Here is a 19376-nt window from a genome sequence, read left to right on the forward strand (position 1 = left end):
GTTGTCTTTTCTGGATACCTCGATTTTTGTGCCTCGATTTTCGAGCCAGTGGATCCAAACACGACAGCATATTCCTTTTGGGTTTTTCAAGCTCTCTTATGAATCACTCTATTTTTTCTAGGTCTTCCATTTTTTTGCCTCAAAGAACATACCTTCACAGATTTTCACAATTTTTCATTGAAAAACGTGCCATGGCATCTCTGACAAACATTTTGCTCGAGCACACCTCCAAATTCAATCGCGATTTTTGAATATCGGAACACCGATCAATTTGTTCTGGGTGTTACGAAACATCCGACTGCTCCTAGTTCTAAAAAGGATACATGGGATCTGAATAATCGAGAGGCAATGATGCTTCTCAAATTATTCGCGGCCGATGATCAGCTTTCTCAAATTTCATCCGACAAGACAGCTACTAAGATCTGGACACATCTTAAAGGTCTTCGTGAGACTTCTAACAAAAGAAGATCCTTCTTTCTGAAAAACACTTTGTTTTCTATTGTCATGGATGAGCGCACCTCACTCCAGCCACACCTGAATCGGATTCAGGAAATCCGTGATCCTTGCCATCAGTCGCAAGATGGAGGAAGAGGACATTATGGTTATTACTCTTCGGAGTTTACCAAAGTCCTATGAGCATTTTATCGAGACTCTCAACATCATATCTTTTGGTGTTGATTTGAAGTTCATTGATCTCTGCACACTACTACTTCAGCAAGATCAGTGGAAACAACAGTTCGGTAGTAGCTCCAATTCCAACTCCACGGAGCAAGCCTTTGCTATGAAATACTTTCAAAAGGATAAAGGCAAGTTTCAGCAACCATCTCAGCAGAAGTCTTATGCTCCACCATTAGATGGTTCCCGAAAGAAGAATATTCAATGCAACTACTGCCACGAGTTTGGACACATGAAGGTTGAATGTCGAAAATGCTTAGCTACATAGTCTAAGCAATCAAGTTTGCAGCCCAAAGCGAACAATGCAAAGCACACTGAGTAGGTAGAATTTGCCTTTTACGCCTTCATGGCTAAAAAAACCTGTAGACCATGTCAAGTCATCTACCTAGTACATTGATTCAAGTGCCTCTCATCATTTCACTCATCGTAGAGATTGGTTTATTGACTACTAGCCTTATTCAAACTCTGTTATTTTTGGTGGCAGAGAAGAGTACACGTCGACATTCAGATTTCGTCTGTTGGGAGGCACCTCATATTCCTTGATGTGTACTACGTTCCAAGGATAGAACTAAATCTACTCTCAATCAGTCAGTTGCTGCGACATTCTCCACACTTAGCAATCACCTTTAGTTCACATCAATGCACCATCACTGATCGGACGACTAAGTCTACTGTTGCAGTGGGTCTTGAGGATCATGGTCTTTTCAAACTTACTAATTCTGGTGATTCTCCGGACTTAGCTATGGCTACTCGGCAGTCTTCTGTCAGCACACTTTGGCATCAGCGATATGGGCACTTAAATGTCCATTATCTCTCACAGCTTGCTCGAGATGAGCTTATTCTTGGATTGCCAAAGATTCAGACTCAACAACTTGGACTTTGTGACGCATGCCACACTGGGAAGCAACATCGCACACCTTTCACCAATGGCGACTTATGGCGAGCTTCTCAAGTACTTCAGCTTGTATATGCCGATATCTGCGGCCCTATAACCACTCCTATTCTTAGGTCCAAGTATTTTCTGTTGTTTGTTGATGATTTTAGTAGAAATATGTGGGTGTATTTCCTTGAAAAGAAATCAGATGCATTTCTTGTATTTCAAAAGTTTAAACCTTTAGTTGAAAAAGAGTCTGGTAAATCTATTATTACTCTTAGATCAGACAATGGGGGGGAATTTGTTGTAATGTTTTCTCCAGCTTCTTGGATACACATGGCATCAAACACTAGTTAACCACACCCCACACACCACAACAGAACAGCGTAGTTGAACGTCGAAACAAGACAATCACCGAGATGGTTTGATCCATGCTCGAACGCAAACATGTTTCGAAGTAGTTTTGGGCAGAAGCAGTTAACACTACAGTTTATCTATTGAACCGGTCACCCACAGTGGTGGTCAAAGGTAAAAATCTGGAAGAGGCCTAGTCAGGTCGCAAGCCCAGAATCAGTCACTTGAAGGTTTTTGGCTCCCTTGCTTTTGTTTGGATACCTGATGCGTCAGGCACCAAGTTGGATGCCAAGAGTCAGAAACTCATGCTTGTTGGATATAGCAATCCTCACAAAGCCTGCCACCTAATCGATGTTGAGACATCTCGTCTCATCTACACTCGTGATGTAGTCTTTGATGAGCAGCAAGGACCTTTCATGCTTGTTTCTCCTGTTCTTGATCCAACAGACCAGCCTACACATGCTCATGATTTGGGAGTTCGGCTTCCATTAGGTCCACCTGATGGGAGGGCTCCTGTAGCTCCAGTTATACCAATGATACCTGTACAGACGCCTTCGGCTTCTCTTGCAAGATCACCTCGCTTTGTAGATGCTTCACTTGAGTTTGATCCAAATTCTTCTGATGAGGAACCTGATCATTATGCATCTCCTGATACTCATGTTGGTCATTCTCCTATCCGGCCTAAGTGGTGGGCTAAGACACTTGCTGATCTTCATGATGATGAGCTCATTGATGGGAGAAATACTCGGAAAAAGAGAAAAACTATAAATTCTGTTAACTTTGCTCTCATGGCCAATATTTACAGTGTGTTTGAACCTCAAACATATTCTGAGGCTAAAGGAAATCCAGAGTGGGAACAGGCCATATAATCTGAACACCAGAGCCTACTAAAGAACAACACCTAGGTCCTTTCTGATCTTCCACCACAAAAGAAACCCATTGGTTGCAAATGGGTTTACGAAATCAAATACAAATCGGATGGTGCTTTGGACAAGTATAAAGCTCGTTTAGTTGCGAAGGGCTTTTCTCAGCATCAGGGCATTGATTATGACAAGACCTTTGCTCCTACTACAAAGATAAGCACCATCAGATTAGTCCTAGCCATGGTAGCATAGTTTGGCTAGAAGGTTCATCAGATGGACATCAAGAGTGTTTTCTTGAATGTGATCTCCATAAAGAGGTCCACATGACACAGCCTCTTGGTTTCAAGGTTGCTAGTAAAGACCATCAGGTTCTCAAATGGGTAAAAGCCCTCTCTAGCTTGAAGCAGGCCCCTCGGGCATGGTACATAAAAATTTATAAGTACCTCAGTGATCAAGGCTTCAAGAGGAGTTCTTCAGACTCAAATCTGTACATCAAGACTACTAACAGTAACATCATTCTTCTGGTTATTTATGTGGATGATCTGATCGTCATTGGCAGTTCGACATCTTTGATTGAAGGAATCAAACAGAATTTATGTCAGTCTTTTGATATGACTAACCTTGGGCTCATGCATTATTGCCTAGGTGTTGAAGTTTGGCAACAATCTTCTGGTATATTCATCTCTCAGTCCAAATATGTCACGGCCCTGTTAGACATTTCGTATGCAGGATTGCAAACCTACATCTACACCTATTTTTTATTTTGGTGCCCAAATTTGTTTTCAACTTTGGTGCCTAATTTTTTCAAAAAAATGAGTAACTCTCATATTTTACAGCCTTAGGGACTTTCTATTTGGGCTCATACAACTCCTTTTAAGTTTTCAAGTGGCATCACGCACCTGAAAACGATCTCAGCATAAAGTGCCAAATCATGTTTTTCTGAGGGAATGTACAATTGAGATATTTAAGGGGGTGATCTTGCAGTGGTTGATTACATTCTTTTGCATGCTTTTGTGTTCAAATGATGGAGAAATCACAAATTGAACTCCTAATAGCACATAATCATACATCAGGGAAGAAATATGGAAGTATTTCATAGGAAAGAATTATCTTGGCTATCTAAAGGAAACAATTTCTCAACCAACCAATCTAATGTATTATCAAAATGGGAGATTGAAAGTGAGAAGACACTTGGATGTACACATACATTCACTTGTCTCATTTGATTTGCAATTTATAAGCCATGTAGAACACCTAAGAATGAATGGGAGACTTGTGAAAATTCGTATGATAAAACTAATAAGATTAGGGGATTTCAGATTGCTAATGATTTGATGAATCTTGATGTAAGATCCTGTAATGTCCCTTTTTTCTGGGACATTATAATTCTATGTGGTCTACTCGCTTCGCCTAGGTTTTGTGGGTGAAAATGTTCTTTACAGGGTTCAATTCGAGATTTGGCCTAGACATTTCCAATTCCAGACTTATCAGAGTAGTTTTGGCAGATTTTCCAGATGCTTACTATTTTTAGTAAGTAGTCAAAGCTCAGTATTTTCAGTACCTCAGTGCTGGGTTGGAAGCGTCTAGCCGAGAGCTTTCCTACGAGCTATTACACATGCTTATCAAAGTTCATTTGGTCAGTGATTTTAATGCTTGATGACTATAAGGTTTACTAAGTGACTATTAAAGTTCATTTAACTTGTCACTTTATTTAAAAAGGTACTATGTTCACTAAGTGACTAAAGGACAAAAAAGGTGCTTTATCTCACATTGTTTGAATGAGCGTGCATCACATTGGGAAAAGTAATAAAGGTACAACAAGCTCCACATGTGAGGATATATGAAGATTATAATATTCAAACAAATATTAACCGTTGCTGGTTATTTTCTTCTAGGACACAAACCCTTGAAAAAGCATTTGAAGGCTAGACGCAAACCTAGTCTTCTTACAGGTTTTATTTATATTTCCAATCTGACTGTTATTTTTGTGTATAAGATTGGATTACTTGGATTGTTGCATGTTATTGTATTGTTGTTGTATAATACAGTAACATATTTTGGGCAGATTGTTTAATGGGCAGATTGTTTAATTAATTCCTGGTGCAAATATGTATTTCTGAATATTGGAGGAAATAAACGAACTTTTCTGAGTTTTCTTATATTGAAATCTGCTGGTTATAAATCAATTAAAGTTCTGGAAATTGTATCAAGTATTGGTTTACTGTATGGTTTTAAATCTACAAATATATATCTCAGTTTTTGGTAACATATCCAGAAAGGGATATTACAGATCGCCTACAATTTCTTCACCAAGATTTTACTGTTTCTCCTTAATGATTTTGTCAAAGACTTGTTACGAAGGTGTAATTATGGTTTGAGTTTCAAGAGAAAGTGTTGTTGCTTTGCAAAAAGCACATGTATGTTGATAACATAACAAGATTCACAATACTTAGCAGAAAATACACTACAAATATTAACTGTTCAAACCTGGTAATAGCAACTGTATTGGGACAGAGATTTGCCTTAAAATAAAAAATTACTTCAATGAAATCAAAGCAGATAGCCCAGATGTAAATACAGACAAAAAGGAATCACATAAAGGGATGCATGACCTCCAAGGAAGTCCTGATGCTTCACCTCTGTGAGCACCACCTGCATGCAATGAGTTTTGTGTTCTATTCATTCTCATGAGAGATGGGTTCTTGTGAACACTGCTCATGAAACATGGGTCAACGAGTTTGACTCAAAAACTACACACTTGAATCATGAAAGCAGAAAAACAAAGACTCAACTAACTGACATACTGAAAATAGAAAGGCACTATTTAAACTAGCTAGACAACTCAAAAGACTTGAATGACCATTATCAGCTAAATAATACAGATTATTATAAGAAATTAGTTGATATTTGATTTACTTCCCATTTTATTCTTCTAAAGGACGCTTTAGTTCAAAGGCCATTGCAATTTATGATTACGATTAAGAATTGGAACAAGTGGAAGGAGTTAAAGGCAAGGCATGGGAAGAGAGGGAGGATTGTGGTTATGAATGTATTAGTAATACCTTCATATTATTAAATATGAAATATATTGCATCTTTCGTACAATCCATTTCGTTGTTAACTTCATATTATTAAAAATGAAATATATTGCATCTTTCGTACAATCTATTTCGTTGTTATTGAATTTGGGGGTTATGACAGTCCAAGCCTTGGGAAGATCTATAACTGCATCTTTGGCTGAATGAAGGTAACACCATTCATGAGAGGGACGCCAACCTACAATAATACACTAAGTATATTCATCTCATCGTCCACAAAAGGTGGTAGATGTTTAACACCCCTCTACACATGTTTGCATATACTTTGAATCGAAAATAGTACATAAGATGACTAATAGAATCTTTCCGTTGACAACCATGAGGCATGGAATAGCCTCCTTAAGACTTGCAAAAAAACTATATACTCTATAGGAAGCTTCACTAATTAGAGTTGAGTGGATTAAGCTTTCAAAAATGGCTACAAGACTTTCAACAAGGATTGCAAGCACACTTGGGCACAGACAAAGCCTGTTAATTAATAATGAAAGCTATAGGCCTCCAAGACATTTGCACACAAATACTGCCTATAGAGCAACAAACTTGCCTTTATGAGGCAAGAAAAGATTGTTATGGTGCATAGTTCCTTTCATCTGGGCACAGACGAAGCCTGTTAATTAATAAAGAAAGCTATAGGCCTCCAAGACATTTGCACACAAATACTGCCTATAGAGCAACAAACTTGCCTTTATGAGGCAAGAAAATATTTTTATGGTGCATAGTTCCTTTCATCTCATTGACAGCCAGATACCTAACTACATGAAAGTCCCAACAACACAATGCGACATTGCTTTGGGGTTTGCTCAACTGAAGGTTTATTCCAAGAATTCTAATTTTTGGCTACTATGGTAATAAATATTAAAAATGTTGCATGATTCAACAATTGAAATTGGAATTGTCTAGTTGCAAGAACTTATATTGATTCATCATTGCTCAATTGTTGCATGTTCTTAATTCTATATTTATTCTTTGATTTTGTACAATTTTAGGTGAATTGTGGTATATATTATTATAATACAGTTGTCCCCCAACCATTACCAAAATTTTTGAAACAATTTGCCGTCCACAAAAAAAGCTTGGAGAAATGTTAGTAGGTAAGTAATAATGGACTATAACTACTAAAAGATTGCAACATAACCATTTCAACAACAGACAGACAATGATATAAAAACTTAACTACAAGATCCCAACTCATGGCAGGTAATTCAAGGTTGAAGTTAAAACAAAAAATATTTTTTCTCGGTAGGTCTGGTCTCTATGATGCAAGAGTATGCTAACTAAAAATAGTGCCATGCGAATGTAAATTTTGTTTATAGAGAAAAGAATATGTGAAAGAAATATTACATATACCTTCAGTAGCACAAAAAAAATAAGTAGAAGAGTGATCTACATTAAGTAGAAAGTTTAGATACAAAAACAAAGATCAAAGGGCATCCAATATCCAAAGGTTAAGAGACAGAAAGATCCTAAGAGTGAAGATATTTCAAGTCTGAAGAATATAGATGATAATAAAGTTTTACAGGGGATCTATACAAGAAACAGCTATATGCATTAAAAGAATAGTTAATTGTACTCGTGGACAATATCCAGAAGAATATGATAACATGGAAAAGGTTAATGATAAATCAAGTAATTCTTTACATGTTGTAATCACATCGTAGGTAATAACTTAAGTTGGGAAGAAATTTTTCCATTCTTTATAACAACTATATTTATGAAAACCACAAACTCAATAAAAATAAATCAACCAATACTGAAAAATTAATCTGGAAGTGATCATAAAATATAATTATAAAGAACTGCTTATGGTTTTTCTTGGAAGGCCAATCCCCATATGAGGTAACTAGTTCAGCACATGAATTTGTGAGGACTCAGAATTCTCAAATATAATGATAGGTTGGTAACAATAATCTTTCAACATGTTGTCACATCACGATTAGTAGAAGGAAAAAGAGTAGAGAGAACATAATAGCAGGAGGAGACAAAAAATTAGGAGGAATAAGTTGGTATCAAGGAAGTTCCAACAAAATGCTTAGCATTTTAATTTATTATAGATATTGCATATATTTAAAGTTGCCCATTAATACTTAAGTTTAGCTGATACAACATACTTTGTGCTTGCATAACTGCCACCAATGTTTTTTGCCAGAAAACTTTTCTTATATTTCAGTCTCTTAAGAAAGTTTCCCCACTTGCCATACGACTTGTAGGATTTTTTTCCGGAAAGAAGAAATTAGGGCCGCCTTTTAATTGACATTTGTGTCGGTTTTGCAGCACCTTGACTTTCTATGGTAGTGACTTTCCGATCGGACACTCTTTGGCTTTATGTTTAGATTTCTCCTCGTATATGACCACAGACTTCTAAGCATTTTCAAGAGTCATGACCGCCAACAAGTTCATTTTTACATGGATCAAACAAGCAAAAGGGATCGGCACTTGAAACCAATATAAACAGGACATGTATTGTTGTCATCTTCAACTCTGTAATCTCATCCATCCCCAACACAATATTTGCCTCTTTAAATATTGTATTTGATAATTTTTCATTGGATGGTATTCATTTGTTAGATCATCTGTAAAGGTTCCACCAAGTGCTCATTGAGTTTGTTTTATTCATTGACATTTCTCCAATTCCCACTTGTGTTTGACAGGTAGGAATCCTTAAAAGTGCAAATGTGAGCTTTTAAAAAACCAACAAATTATTCACAAACAATATATGTTTCCAGTACCTTGAGAAAATTTAACTTGTAGCATGTGACAAGTGATGTTCCTCAAAAATATCTGATTGCTATAGACAGTTTAATCAAAGGTGTGGCTTCTTAAATACTTTCATCAAACTGATCCTTCATGTTATACTCTAGTTTTTGGAAAAGGTCATAACGTTCTTGCATTGTCTTCCATCTAAGAACATTCAAATGACAAGGTAATCTAATGGGTAACATATCTTGACACTAGACTTCGTATACCCTCACCTTATGCATCAAGGCATACAAACAATGAGCAAACTACTCTGATAACAGTTATCTAGAATCAAGGAAAATACAGGAAAATTCTACAATCAGTAGCTTCTTGAGTCTGCTAGATTTGCATATGACTGTCAAACACTTACAGCTTCCGTGAAGGTTTTCAGTGAGCAACCAAGTGCAAAATGATACAGGATTTGAATTCTATTTATGATGACTAATTAGTAATTTGGTATCTGGTTTTTCAACTCAAAGTGCACAAACAATAGCCAATTCAAACAACTATTTATATTTAATTGTGAAACAGGGAAGCATAAATTCAAATAAAAATTAATTGGATGTATTTTATTTTCAATTAATCATCTCATGAGGATATTGAATTTGACATTAATTCAAATGTTCAATACATAAACTAGTATCCAGAAATACAAAATGCACAGCAGGTTATCACTGACCAAAACATGCCAACACTATAAAAAATGAAAATAATTAGTTTCAGCCCATGATTATGTAATATGAACAACTCAAAAATAGGATCAAATGTGCATACTTGAACCTCCCCAATGCCCTCTGGAAGTATTTTACCCATCTCCAGTGACACTAATCTTCCGAGAAGCTCTAATTTTGACCGCAAAGCTTCCCCAATTTGTCTTACGATTTCACCTCTCTTTGGAGCAGGAGTCTGCATACAAATATATACGTAGTTGAGGTGTAAGACCTTAAAAATATTTATTTTTATTAAATTGAATTCAAATTTAATGCAGAAGTTAAGAAAAGTACATATTTAAGAAAACATTAAAATGTAAATGGTTTTCAAAAGTCTGCTGCTGGAAACCACAAATCTAAGTGGTACGTCAATTTTACTATTTTAACAAATTTAGATTTACTCATCTATGAAATAAGATCTATGATCTAAGGATATAAACAATTTGTTTTACAACTGACGATTCTATTAAGCAAAAAAATATCAAACATTAAACTAGATGTAAAATATTGTAGATAGGGAATCTGCATCGACTAGATTGACCATAATTTCGTAACAATAAGATACCAATAAGCATCAGAGACTTGTAGTATGGTACTTAAATAGGATGATTCACTTCAATATCCAAGTCTATAAGTACATTTTCATTTTAATATCAAAAAAAAACTGAAATTTTTGGTAGTTAATTACAGATCAAATGAGTTTTTACAGTACTTACCAATGACCTTATTGGTTATTAGACATTACAGTACTTCAAAAAACAAGAAAATACAGGAAAAAAGAGCTTCCAGTGAAAACATATCATGTAGCAATGGTTCTCATCTTCTATAGTAGCAACATCCTTTGGCTTCTGTTTATATTGAGAGGGTTTCATATTTACAGTGCTGAATATTCAAATGTTCTCTAATTGGTATCTACATTGGCGAGCTAAAGGACATTGATTATGAGCGTATTTATGTGGATGATAGTTGAAATCTTCACCATGCCTTAACAGCTGTAATGCTCCACGCAAAAGATGTGGTCCTCTTCTCTCACTCTCCCAATGGATTACAAAGACAGCTTGATGCCCTTCCTATGTTTTGTGACCAACCTAGTAAAACTAGGATTATGATTTTCCCACATTTGATTTCTCTACAATGGCGGCCTTGTCTTTTATTAGATTAGCAGGTAAAGAGCCCCAATCCCAGTTACTATGGCAGTCTTGTTGAGATTACTGATTCTCTTAATTTTTTGGAAGTTCAAATCCCTGACCCATTTTTTTTTTTTTTCCCCTGCCTTTAAATCTCATCTTTGCAAGGGAGTTACTTGTTTTGGAGCACCATGCTTTCAAGTAGATTTCCAGGACATCCTTTCCAGCAGAATCATGTTTTCCAAACTAGACTGAAAAGTTCTAACCATGAGGATCCCAATTTTGTGACAGGGACAAATTACTCTTTACTTGGGATTTCCTGATGTGGTCATAACTTATTACTTTATATCTCTTAATTGCAACAGCTACATCCATAAACTATTGTCTTTTTGAAAATGACTATAGATCTTTGCTCAATTTAGAAAATAAAGTATTTGGGAAGATGATATAAATGATAAACAAACTTACCTTAATTGTATCTCACAAGATGAGTTAGTAAATACAGTAAGATTTTGTAATTTAACTTGAGAAACATCTCTTACTTGCATCCACATTTTACTAGCATTTCCACATGCTCTAATGCTATCTTCATAGTCTTCAATAGAAGCTTCAACCACTGTTGCTATTGGCTGCATTTGCAAGCAATGAGAAAAATTAGAAACCAGTGCAACAATGCAGATAGCTGATTTTACCAGCTGATTTATCTATTATCTTTTTAACAAACTCATTGTCTGAAACTTCAATACATTTTTCATAGTTTTGCCAGTTACGTTAGAATTGGACAAATGTCCTAAAGCCTACTGAATTTGCAGATTGGGTATGGAACAACTTTTCTCAATCCTATCTGCAGCCTAGCTAAATATATTCTGCTCCAAGAAGATATCTCAGAAACATGACAGTAGAAATCAAGGATCGGAAAGTTAATTTCGCTTTAAATTATTCAGCCATAGTCACGGCAGAATACCCATCACTGTTCAACATAGCTAAACTGCACTAAAACATTCAAAAATCAACCAAATCTGCTCAGTATAAATGAAAAAGATTATTGTAATTTGTTGTCCAGATTAACCAATATATAAATAAAATTGATCAAAAAAAATTAATTTGTGAATTGCTGCAGATGCTTAAAAACATGTAGAAGGGCATCAGTTACAGAACTGTATCCAAGAAAACATTCTGGAAGTGAAAAGAGGAACTAAATTTGTCAACATACAAAAAGAGCTCGCTATTTTTATAATTTATCATCAATCTAAATTTGCACCACCCACAAAATAGAACACAGTAAAACCAGGAAGTATTCCATGCTCCTAGACAAGTTATTTGAGAGGTATATAACATGAGTACTCCGCCAGAAGTACCCCAAGATCCTAGACATTTTATTTAAACAGGAAAATGGAATGGCAACTAAGACAAGGAACCAAGGGATCCCACACAGATTAAAACTGAAAAGCAGAATTAAGAGTGCCTTATCAAAATCTAGACACAAGACCAAGCTCCTCTTAAGTTTGATTACTGCCCAAAGAAAGCATCAGTGATGCCCAAATGTTAAACTAACTTAAAAGGCTCAAATATCAAAAGCCATCATTAGCCGGTGCCCAGACTGGATATAGAGGAACAACTAAGCACATGGAAGAACAACTGGATGAAACAGAATGTCAAGTGGATAAATAAATGGGACATTAATATGTAAGAATACCTAAATGTTTATGATGAAATTGCGAAGTATGTAGGAGCAAAATTCAGGACTGCCGTGTAGAAAAAGCAAATAAATATGAAAAAAGCTTACTATATCAAAGAATTTGACCCCACAAGCAAGAATTAAGTGGAAGAAAAACTGTTGATGGCTCACTAACGAACTAGTTCATATCATCTTAGATGCAAGATCTGCAGGTGGACAATACTTAAGGAGTGAAAAACAAGAACTTGTCTATTTTGCAACAAGGAAATGGCAGTGACAAAATAAGACTACATCATGGAATGCTCTGACATCTAAATCCAGTAGAAAAACAAAATGAGAGCGACACTTTTGAGAAAGTTCCCCAGTAGAAGATCTAATACCAGAAAGGACTTCAAAACTATGTTCCATGTATTTCCGGAACAGGGACGAGGATCAGCAGGGGGTTCCCGAACATTTCTAGAGGGCAACTCCAACACTCTGTTGCATGCATGAAACATTGATTCATCTTAGTGCTAGCTTAGAACCATGCGTTAATGTCAAAGCCAACTTAGATTTGTTTCTATTTTGCTATCTTGAGAAAAATATTAACTTGTATTGGTTTTTAAAATGTTCCACAGCATTTCAGGGACAGGGATGGAAGGGGACACATTTCTGGAACATTCCCCACAGGCCCAAAAATAGGGGGTGCATCCTCATGTAACATAACTTAAAAACTATTTAGGACTCCCATGGGGCCCTTATTGTTCCTTTTATTGCTACTCTCAGTCCCAAAGACTGCTTGGTCTCCAGGACATCACTAAAATATTCCTTTCACTCGTTCATACCACATAAATGAAATGTTTCTGACTCAAACGTTTCTCTCTCAGTAGATCACAAAAAAAGAAAGTAATATTCTATATTACCCCACTATACCAAAAAAGGAATTGTAAGAATGACGTAGAAAGGCCGTACCTGGTTATTGGCGGGATTAACCGATGTAACAGTATTTCCATTTCCTTTCCACACTCCATTTCCATTACACCCCAGATTATGGGGCTGTAGCCCTAGCTCGTTCAAGAAGTCATACTCTCTTCTTCCAAAGGCCGCTGCCATAGTGCACGAGCAGATAGAGAAGGATACTCGGCAAAGATATAAAACTCTAAAGATATAAAACTCTGTAGGCACCACGTCTTTACAGCGATAGACTTTAACTCTGCCCTACAGGCATATTAATAAGACTGAGAATTGCTACCAGAATACCGAAATTTCTAGGTTCGCTACAATTTTTTGGGATTTTGATATTAAATAGCCATGAATTTGTTTGTAACCAACATAACTAATCTCCCTATGTTAGCGGCAATTCAAGTCCAATATTGCAATAGTTGAATTTAAATAGATACAAGAGCTTTACTAAATGTTCAGACATTACAATAATTAGGAGGAAGATTAACATACCGTCAATTATTGTTCCAGCATGATTGCCCTTGCCACGAGTAATTGCTTAAAAGTTATCCTTCCGTGATTTTGCCGCTGAACATAAAAAGCAGCATTAACTATAACAAATATTGATTATTTAGTGTCAAGTTTTTAAACATCTTTTCAATTTAGAGAAATTAAGAGATGACGGAAAAAAAATCACTACTATCGGAATGGAGATTGAAACCACTACTAGTAACAAAAAAAATCAATGTGGGGAGATGATAACAGAATAATTCAAATCTACCCCAACACTATTGTGAGCTACGAATTCTATTGAAAAATTGGTTGTCAAGAAAAGATGTTCTTAACAGAGATTACTTATAGTTGTGCATTTCAGCAGTTTTTCGGACGGGAAACAATATTTTTGGTTTTTTGATGGACTATTTGTTACTGATAGAAGCACGGACTTGTTTGCGCCTGACTTGGATATTCTGATCCAATCGTACAAACTACTCTGCCTCGTGGATATATGAAATATTCTTTCTTGCACGTAAGAAAGACAGCGAAAATCATACGAGGTGTAACGCAGGCAATGTTTAGTTGGGGTCCACATTTGGTTAATATAATTGTAAACCTCCATCGTCTTCACCTATTTCGTAGGATAACATCCAATCTATTGTTTTTATTTATTCTTTGTTTTAGGAAGTTTTTAAAGTACTTCTCATCCAATTTTCTGTCTTGTTTGGTGCAATGTACCTAGATTTTGGTATTTTTTTGAAATTCTAATTATATGGGATGGGAATAGGGTTATGTGTCTCTTGGGAATTTGCTTTTCTTTTTAGGAAAATTTGTTAAATTATTTCGTACTTATCAATTGTGAATAGAGTTCATTGACTCATATTTCATGTGTAGTGATTTACACAAACCTATTTCTTATGACAATGAATATAACACAACATTCATTAGATCTAAGTGACGCTCACAAAGGTGAAGCATTGAGGCTTCCTAGAAGGTCACCCATCATAGTACTAGTCCAACTCAAGTGCTCTTTAACTATGGAGTTTCTTCCACTGTTAAACCCACTTTGCTTGCAACCCTATTTGCAAAACCTTCACCAAGTGTTGTGCCTTATGAACTATTCTTTAGAAAGCCCCTTAAGCTCATAAATTGATAAGTGGGAGATATTTTCCATAGCAAGTCAAATTGTGATATTGATCTCCAGAATCAACAGTGTAGTTTGAGTCAAACTCATTGACCCATATTACATGAGTAGTGGTTTACACAAACCCATCTCTCATGACAATGAATAGAACACTTACCCCATGTCCCCATGCGGCCACTTCAGAGCAATTTATGCTTAATTTTAAGCAACTAAATTGTCCCCGTGCAATTTTTTAACTATAGGGAAAGGATAATTTAGAATATTTCCCTATTTTTGTATAGCAACGGCTACTTAAAATTTGAAAATAAGCATTAAAAAATTGGTGGGCCTGAAAATATGCAGTTGTTGCTTATTGAAGAAAGTACACATGTCTTCACCAAAAAAATTTAATCTCCTATTTATTTGTCTCCAACTTAACCTCTCTTTTTTTTTTCAAAACATATAACTAAAATATAGTTTGAAATAATATTTTAATAGGATTGCTTAAAAATAAGTAGCAAATATTGCATGCATGGGGTCATCAGCTCCCCAAAATGTGCCTCAAAAAGTTGAGCAATTGGTGCTAGATGAAATAAGGTAAGCAACAGCATGGGGACCTACCCTTAACACTCATTGGATCTAGGTGATGCTCACAAAAGTGAAGCGTCGGGAGTTCTCAGGAGGTCTATTGGAAATGAAGAGAGTAAGTAAGAAGGGAGGGGTGAATCAATTACCACAAAAATAATTCCATATCCCTAGATGTCAAATCAACTTTTCACTAATAATGCAATATTGTCAAGCTCGGTTAAAACTAAGTTCTTACTGTAACTCAGTTAAGAAAGCAGTCTTATGAATATAAATATGTTTTAACATATAGTAACTTAGTTGCAGAAACATGGAGCATAAAGTAAATAAAATGAACACATATGGCAACAAGATTTAACGTGGAAACACAATTTGGGAAAACCACTATGCAACTAGTTACAATATTTTTCACTCTTATGAAGAGCCCCATTAGGAGCCACCCTATTGAAGGTTACAAAACATATTATTAAGTATGACCTTGTTAAAGGATTTAGATCACCCTATTAGGAGTGGCCTGGTTAGAGGTCTTCAAACACTTCAATCTCGAAATGTCACCTTGTTAAAGGATTTATAATATGACTGTTAAATCAACTCTGTTAAGAGATTTCTTCACTGCTACAGTAGTTAGAAGGTAACAACAATTTGACTTGATTTATGAAGCAACTTCCTTTACATATTCAAATTTATGTTTTAGCTTGACCTCTAGATCCTTACTGATCAAAATATTCTTTGCAGCTTATCTTCCACACTTTCCTACTTAGCCTTTTCCTTCCCTCACATATCCATCTTATTCCATGTATATCACTTACACAATATCCTCACTACTTGACCTTCCTTATATATCATAAGCTTTGATAGGTCGGCTTGAACACCCTTTTAAATAATCAATAAATATCCAAATAGTCGACCTCAAATAGTTAATTATTAGACAAGTGTATTTTGTTGTCACTCGATCAATATTAAGATTGCACGCTCGATTAATATTGGAAGTCCTTTAATGCTTGACCACTCTATTAACACTGCAAGCAGGATATCCTTCATTAACCAACTGCTTGGGTAACACCAAATATTCTTCAGTACCCGGCTGCTCAGTTAATACTAAATATGCTTGGTTAATACTGTCAGTCCTTCATTGCTTGGTTAATACTGGCATTTTGTAACATCAATGGCAACATAAAATATGAAGAATTGTTTCCAACAAACTCCCTCTTTGACATTGATGGCAACACAACATGTTAACATACAATGATAAGAGTATGAGCAATTAGATAATATCCTTAGTTTCATTTTGATTCTTATCCATACCAACTCCCTTTGAGATTCTACCTGGATTTGTCTCAGCTGCTTCCAAATGAATTCTCTCTCTTACATCTGTCAACACTTTGTTGTGTACATTTTTTATTTTCTCCCTCTTTGTTGTAGATTCCATCTTTGAATACTTTCCTTCTGAGATACAAAACTCTCCCTTGTTAACACTAAAATCTCCCTCTTTGACATCAAATGTCAAAGGATACAAACTTTGAAATTGTTATGTACCTTTTGTACTGATCCATATGCAATATGCTCTACATTTCACACCTAAAGTGTGACAATATGCATCAACTTGATAGATCTTCAATGGAACTTGGTTGATGCATCACTATCTTTTGCTTTAGTGAGCATCATATAGGGGAATAACCCCTAGTTTACCACTTAGATACATAAATGCACCCTTAGGTAAAGCCTTAGTAAATATATCTTCTATGTGATCCTTGGTGTTCACATATTCTAATCTCACCTCTTTGTCCTGAACCAATTCCCTTAGGTAATGATACTTGATTGCAATGTGTTTTGTCTTTGTGTGCATCATAGGGTTTTTGGATATATTGATTGCACTTGTGTTGTCATAATAGATAATCACTCGTTCCTTGATTTCTTCCTTCGTTCTTGACAATAGGTGCTTGATCCATATTATGTTAGAACAATTGATTGTTGCAACAACATACTTTGCCTCTATTGTTGATTGAGAAATACAATTATGCTTCTTATTTGTCCAGGATACTAATCTCTTTCCAAGACAATATGCTCCTCCACTAGTGTTTTTTCTATCATCAATGCTTCCTACCCAATCTACATCAGTAAAGGTTCTTAACTCAAGATTTCCTCCTTTCTTATACCATAAACCATCTTCTTTTGTTCCTTTTAGCTACCTCAGAATTCTTTTTTCTTCTATCATGTGATTTTTCTTTAGGATTTGCAAAAAACATTGCAACTATGCAAATTGCTAATGTAATATCAGGTCTAGTGTGCACCATATACTAAATTTTTCCAATCATTAATCTGTAGGTAGTCCAATTTACCTCTTTTGAATCATCATTCTTTGAAATTTTATGTCCAATAGACATAGGTTGTCCAACTGGTCTGGAATCTTCCATTCCAAATGCTTACAATGTTTCCCTAGTGTACTTTGACTGAGTGATGTATATGTCATCCTTCATTTGATGAACTTGTAGGCCAACAAATAATTTTATCTCCCCAAACATAGACATTCAATTTCTTTCTTCATTTCTTCAAAAAATGACTTGCATAACATCTCATGTCCTCCAAATATGATATCATCTACAAATATTTCTACAAGCAATATCTTGTCACGTGGTCCTTCCTTTATATAAAAATTATTGTTATCATTTATCTTTACGAAACCAATTCTTACCAAGTATCCATGCAGCCTTTCATACCATGCTTGTAACACCCCACCAGGGAATGTAAAAGAAATTAACCTAAAGTTTCACTAAGTTTGTCAAACATTTTTTTTAAGATAAAGATAATAAACAACAACATATATAATATAGCGGAAGCAATAAAAATAACAAATAAAATAGTGAAAACAATAACTCACATACATATAACCATCATAAATAGATTACATCTCTTAAGGTTCCATGATATTGAATCACATTTAAGTTTAATTAATACTAAATCCAATACACAACATAACCACATCAAAGAATAATCACAAGTACGAATCCATTTAAACAATATACAATTGTATGAGATGTCACCTGACAATAATCAGAAATGCTTAATCACCCAATGTACAAGTTATAGGGTATGATAAGCTCAAAGAATATACAATGACATCATCCAATGTGATCTATGAAAAATCAAGTACAATATAACATGATATAACCATCTAATAGAAATATAAGATCAGAAAGAAAGGAACAACTACACAAGTACATCCAGCAACAACATCCAATGGTCAGATCTCAATGGTATAAGAAAAATGGACTACTACCCGACCTCGTGGAACCTAAATGGCCCACTCTCACCACACTGAGGAGATAAAATCAAGTACCATACACATGTCAAAACACAATTCATAACCAACATCTAGGTTCAAGGAAACACCTAAAAGAAAACTACCTCAAAGGATACCAAGACATAAGAATCAACTAAACCCAAAGGCAACAAAGACATGTAGGAAATCTACTATGCAAGTGGGCAAGTGTCATCGCATGAACCAACTCTAAGGTTACCCTGGTAGCCACTATGGACTTGGCTCCCTAGTGTCCCTACGAGGCATCAATATCCTTTCGTACAGACAAGGCATACTAACAAGTCAACTCTAAGGTTACCCTAGCAGTCCCTTAGGACTTTGGACCCCTAGTGACTTTATGTGGCACCTAATCTTATTAATTTATTTCAACCCATTTAATGAAATTTTATCACTTATTAATATAACCTATAATGAGTTACCCAAGCAACCTCTTTAGGGCTCCGACCTCTATTGCAAGCCACTTCCCAACATGTCATACAGATAACCTACCCTAAGCTCAACAAAAGCAGAAGGACTCATACGACCATAAACCACACATCAGTTCCTAAACAAGCAACTATAAAGCACTGAAACATCACTGATCAAAATCAAAGATTTCAACAATACAATCATCCTAACATGATTGATCCAAAATCAAGTATGCATATACAAAATCATGACATCACCTCAAAATAATAACTCATAATCAGGTCTCAATCCTATATAAGCAACTGGGAAGCAATCCAAAGATAACTGATTGAAGACTCAAAAGGTTATATTAGAAAAGACACATCATCCACCTCAGTTCTATACAAGCATCTAGAAGCATTAACAAACAA

General features: G+C 35.5%; 1 protein-coding gene across 14 annotated transcripts in view; it reads right to left on the reverse strand.

Annotated features, from left to right (window-relative positions):
• The window catches only part of ALDH7B4 (aldehyde dehydrogenase 7B4), a 118445-nt gene extending 104391 nt beyond the window's left edge, over positions 1–14054 (reverse strand). For 3 of the 14 annotated variants that reach the window (XM_089815327.1, XM_089815317.1, XM_089815331.1), the window contains exons 1-5: positions 13892–13930; positions 13550–13624; positions 13067–13307; positions 10980–11066; positions 9375–9506 (exon numbers count right to left, since the gene is read on the reverse strand). In XM_089815327.1, the coding sequence (XP_089671453.1) occupies positions 9375–9506; positions 10980–11066; positions 13067–13207 (360 nt within the window). In that variant the 5' untranslated portion in view covers positions 13208–13307; positions 13550–13624; positions 13892–13930. Of the gene's footprint in view, positions 1–9374; positions 9507–10979; positions 11067–13066; positions 13313–13549; positions 13625–13799; positions 13931–13980 lie in introns of those variants that run through there. The other 11 variants (XM_089815328.1, XM_089815318.1, XM_089815329.1 and 8 more) reach the window with 8 other exon arrangements.
• Between the last annotated feature and the right edge of the window lie 5322 nt (positions 14055–19376).

The sequence above is a fragment of the Cupressus sempervirens genome, chromosome 2 (genome assembly GCF_028749045.1).
Source record: "Cupressus sempervirens isolate cs-2001-9-10 chromosome 2, ASM2874904v1, whole genome shotgun sequence".
NCBI classification, from domain to species: Eukaryota; Viridiplantae; Streptophyta; class Pinopsida; order Cupressales; family Cupressaceae; genus Cupressus; species Cupressus sempervirens.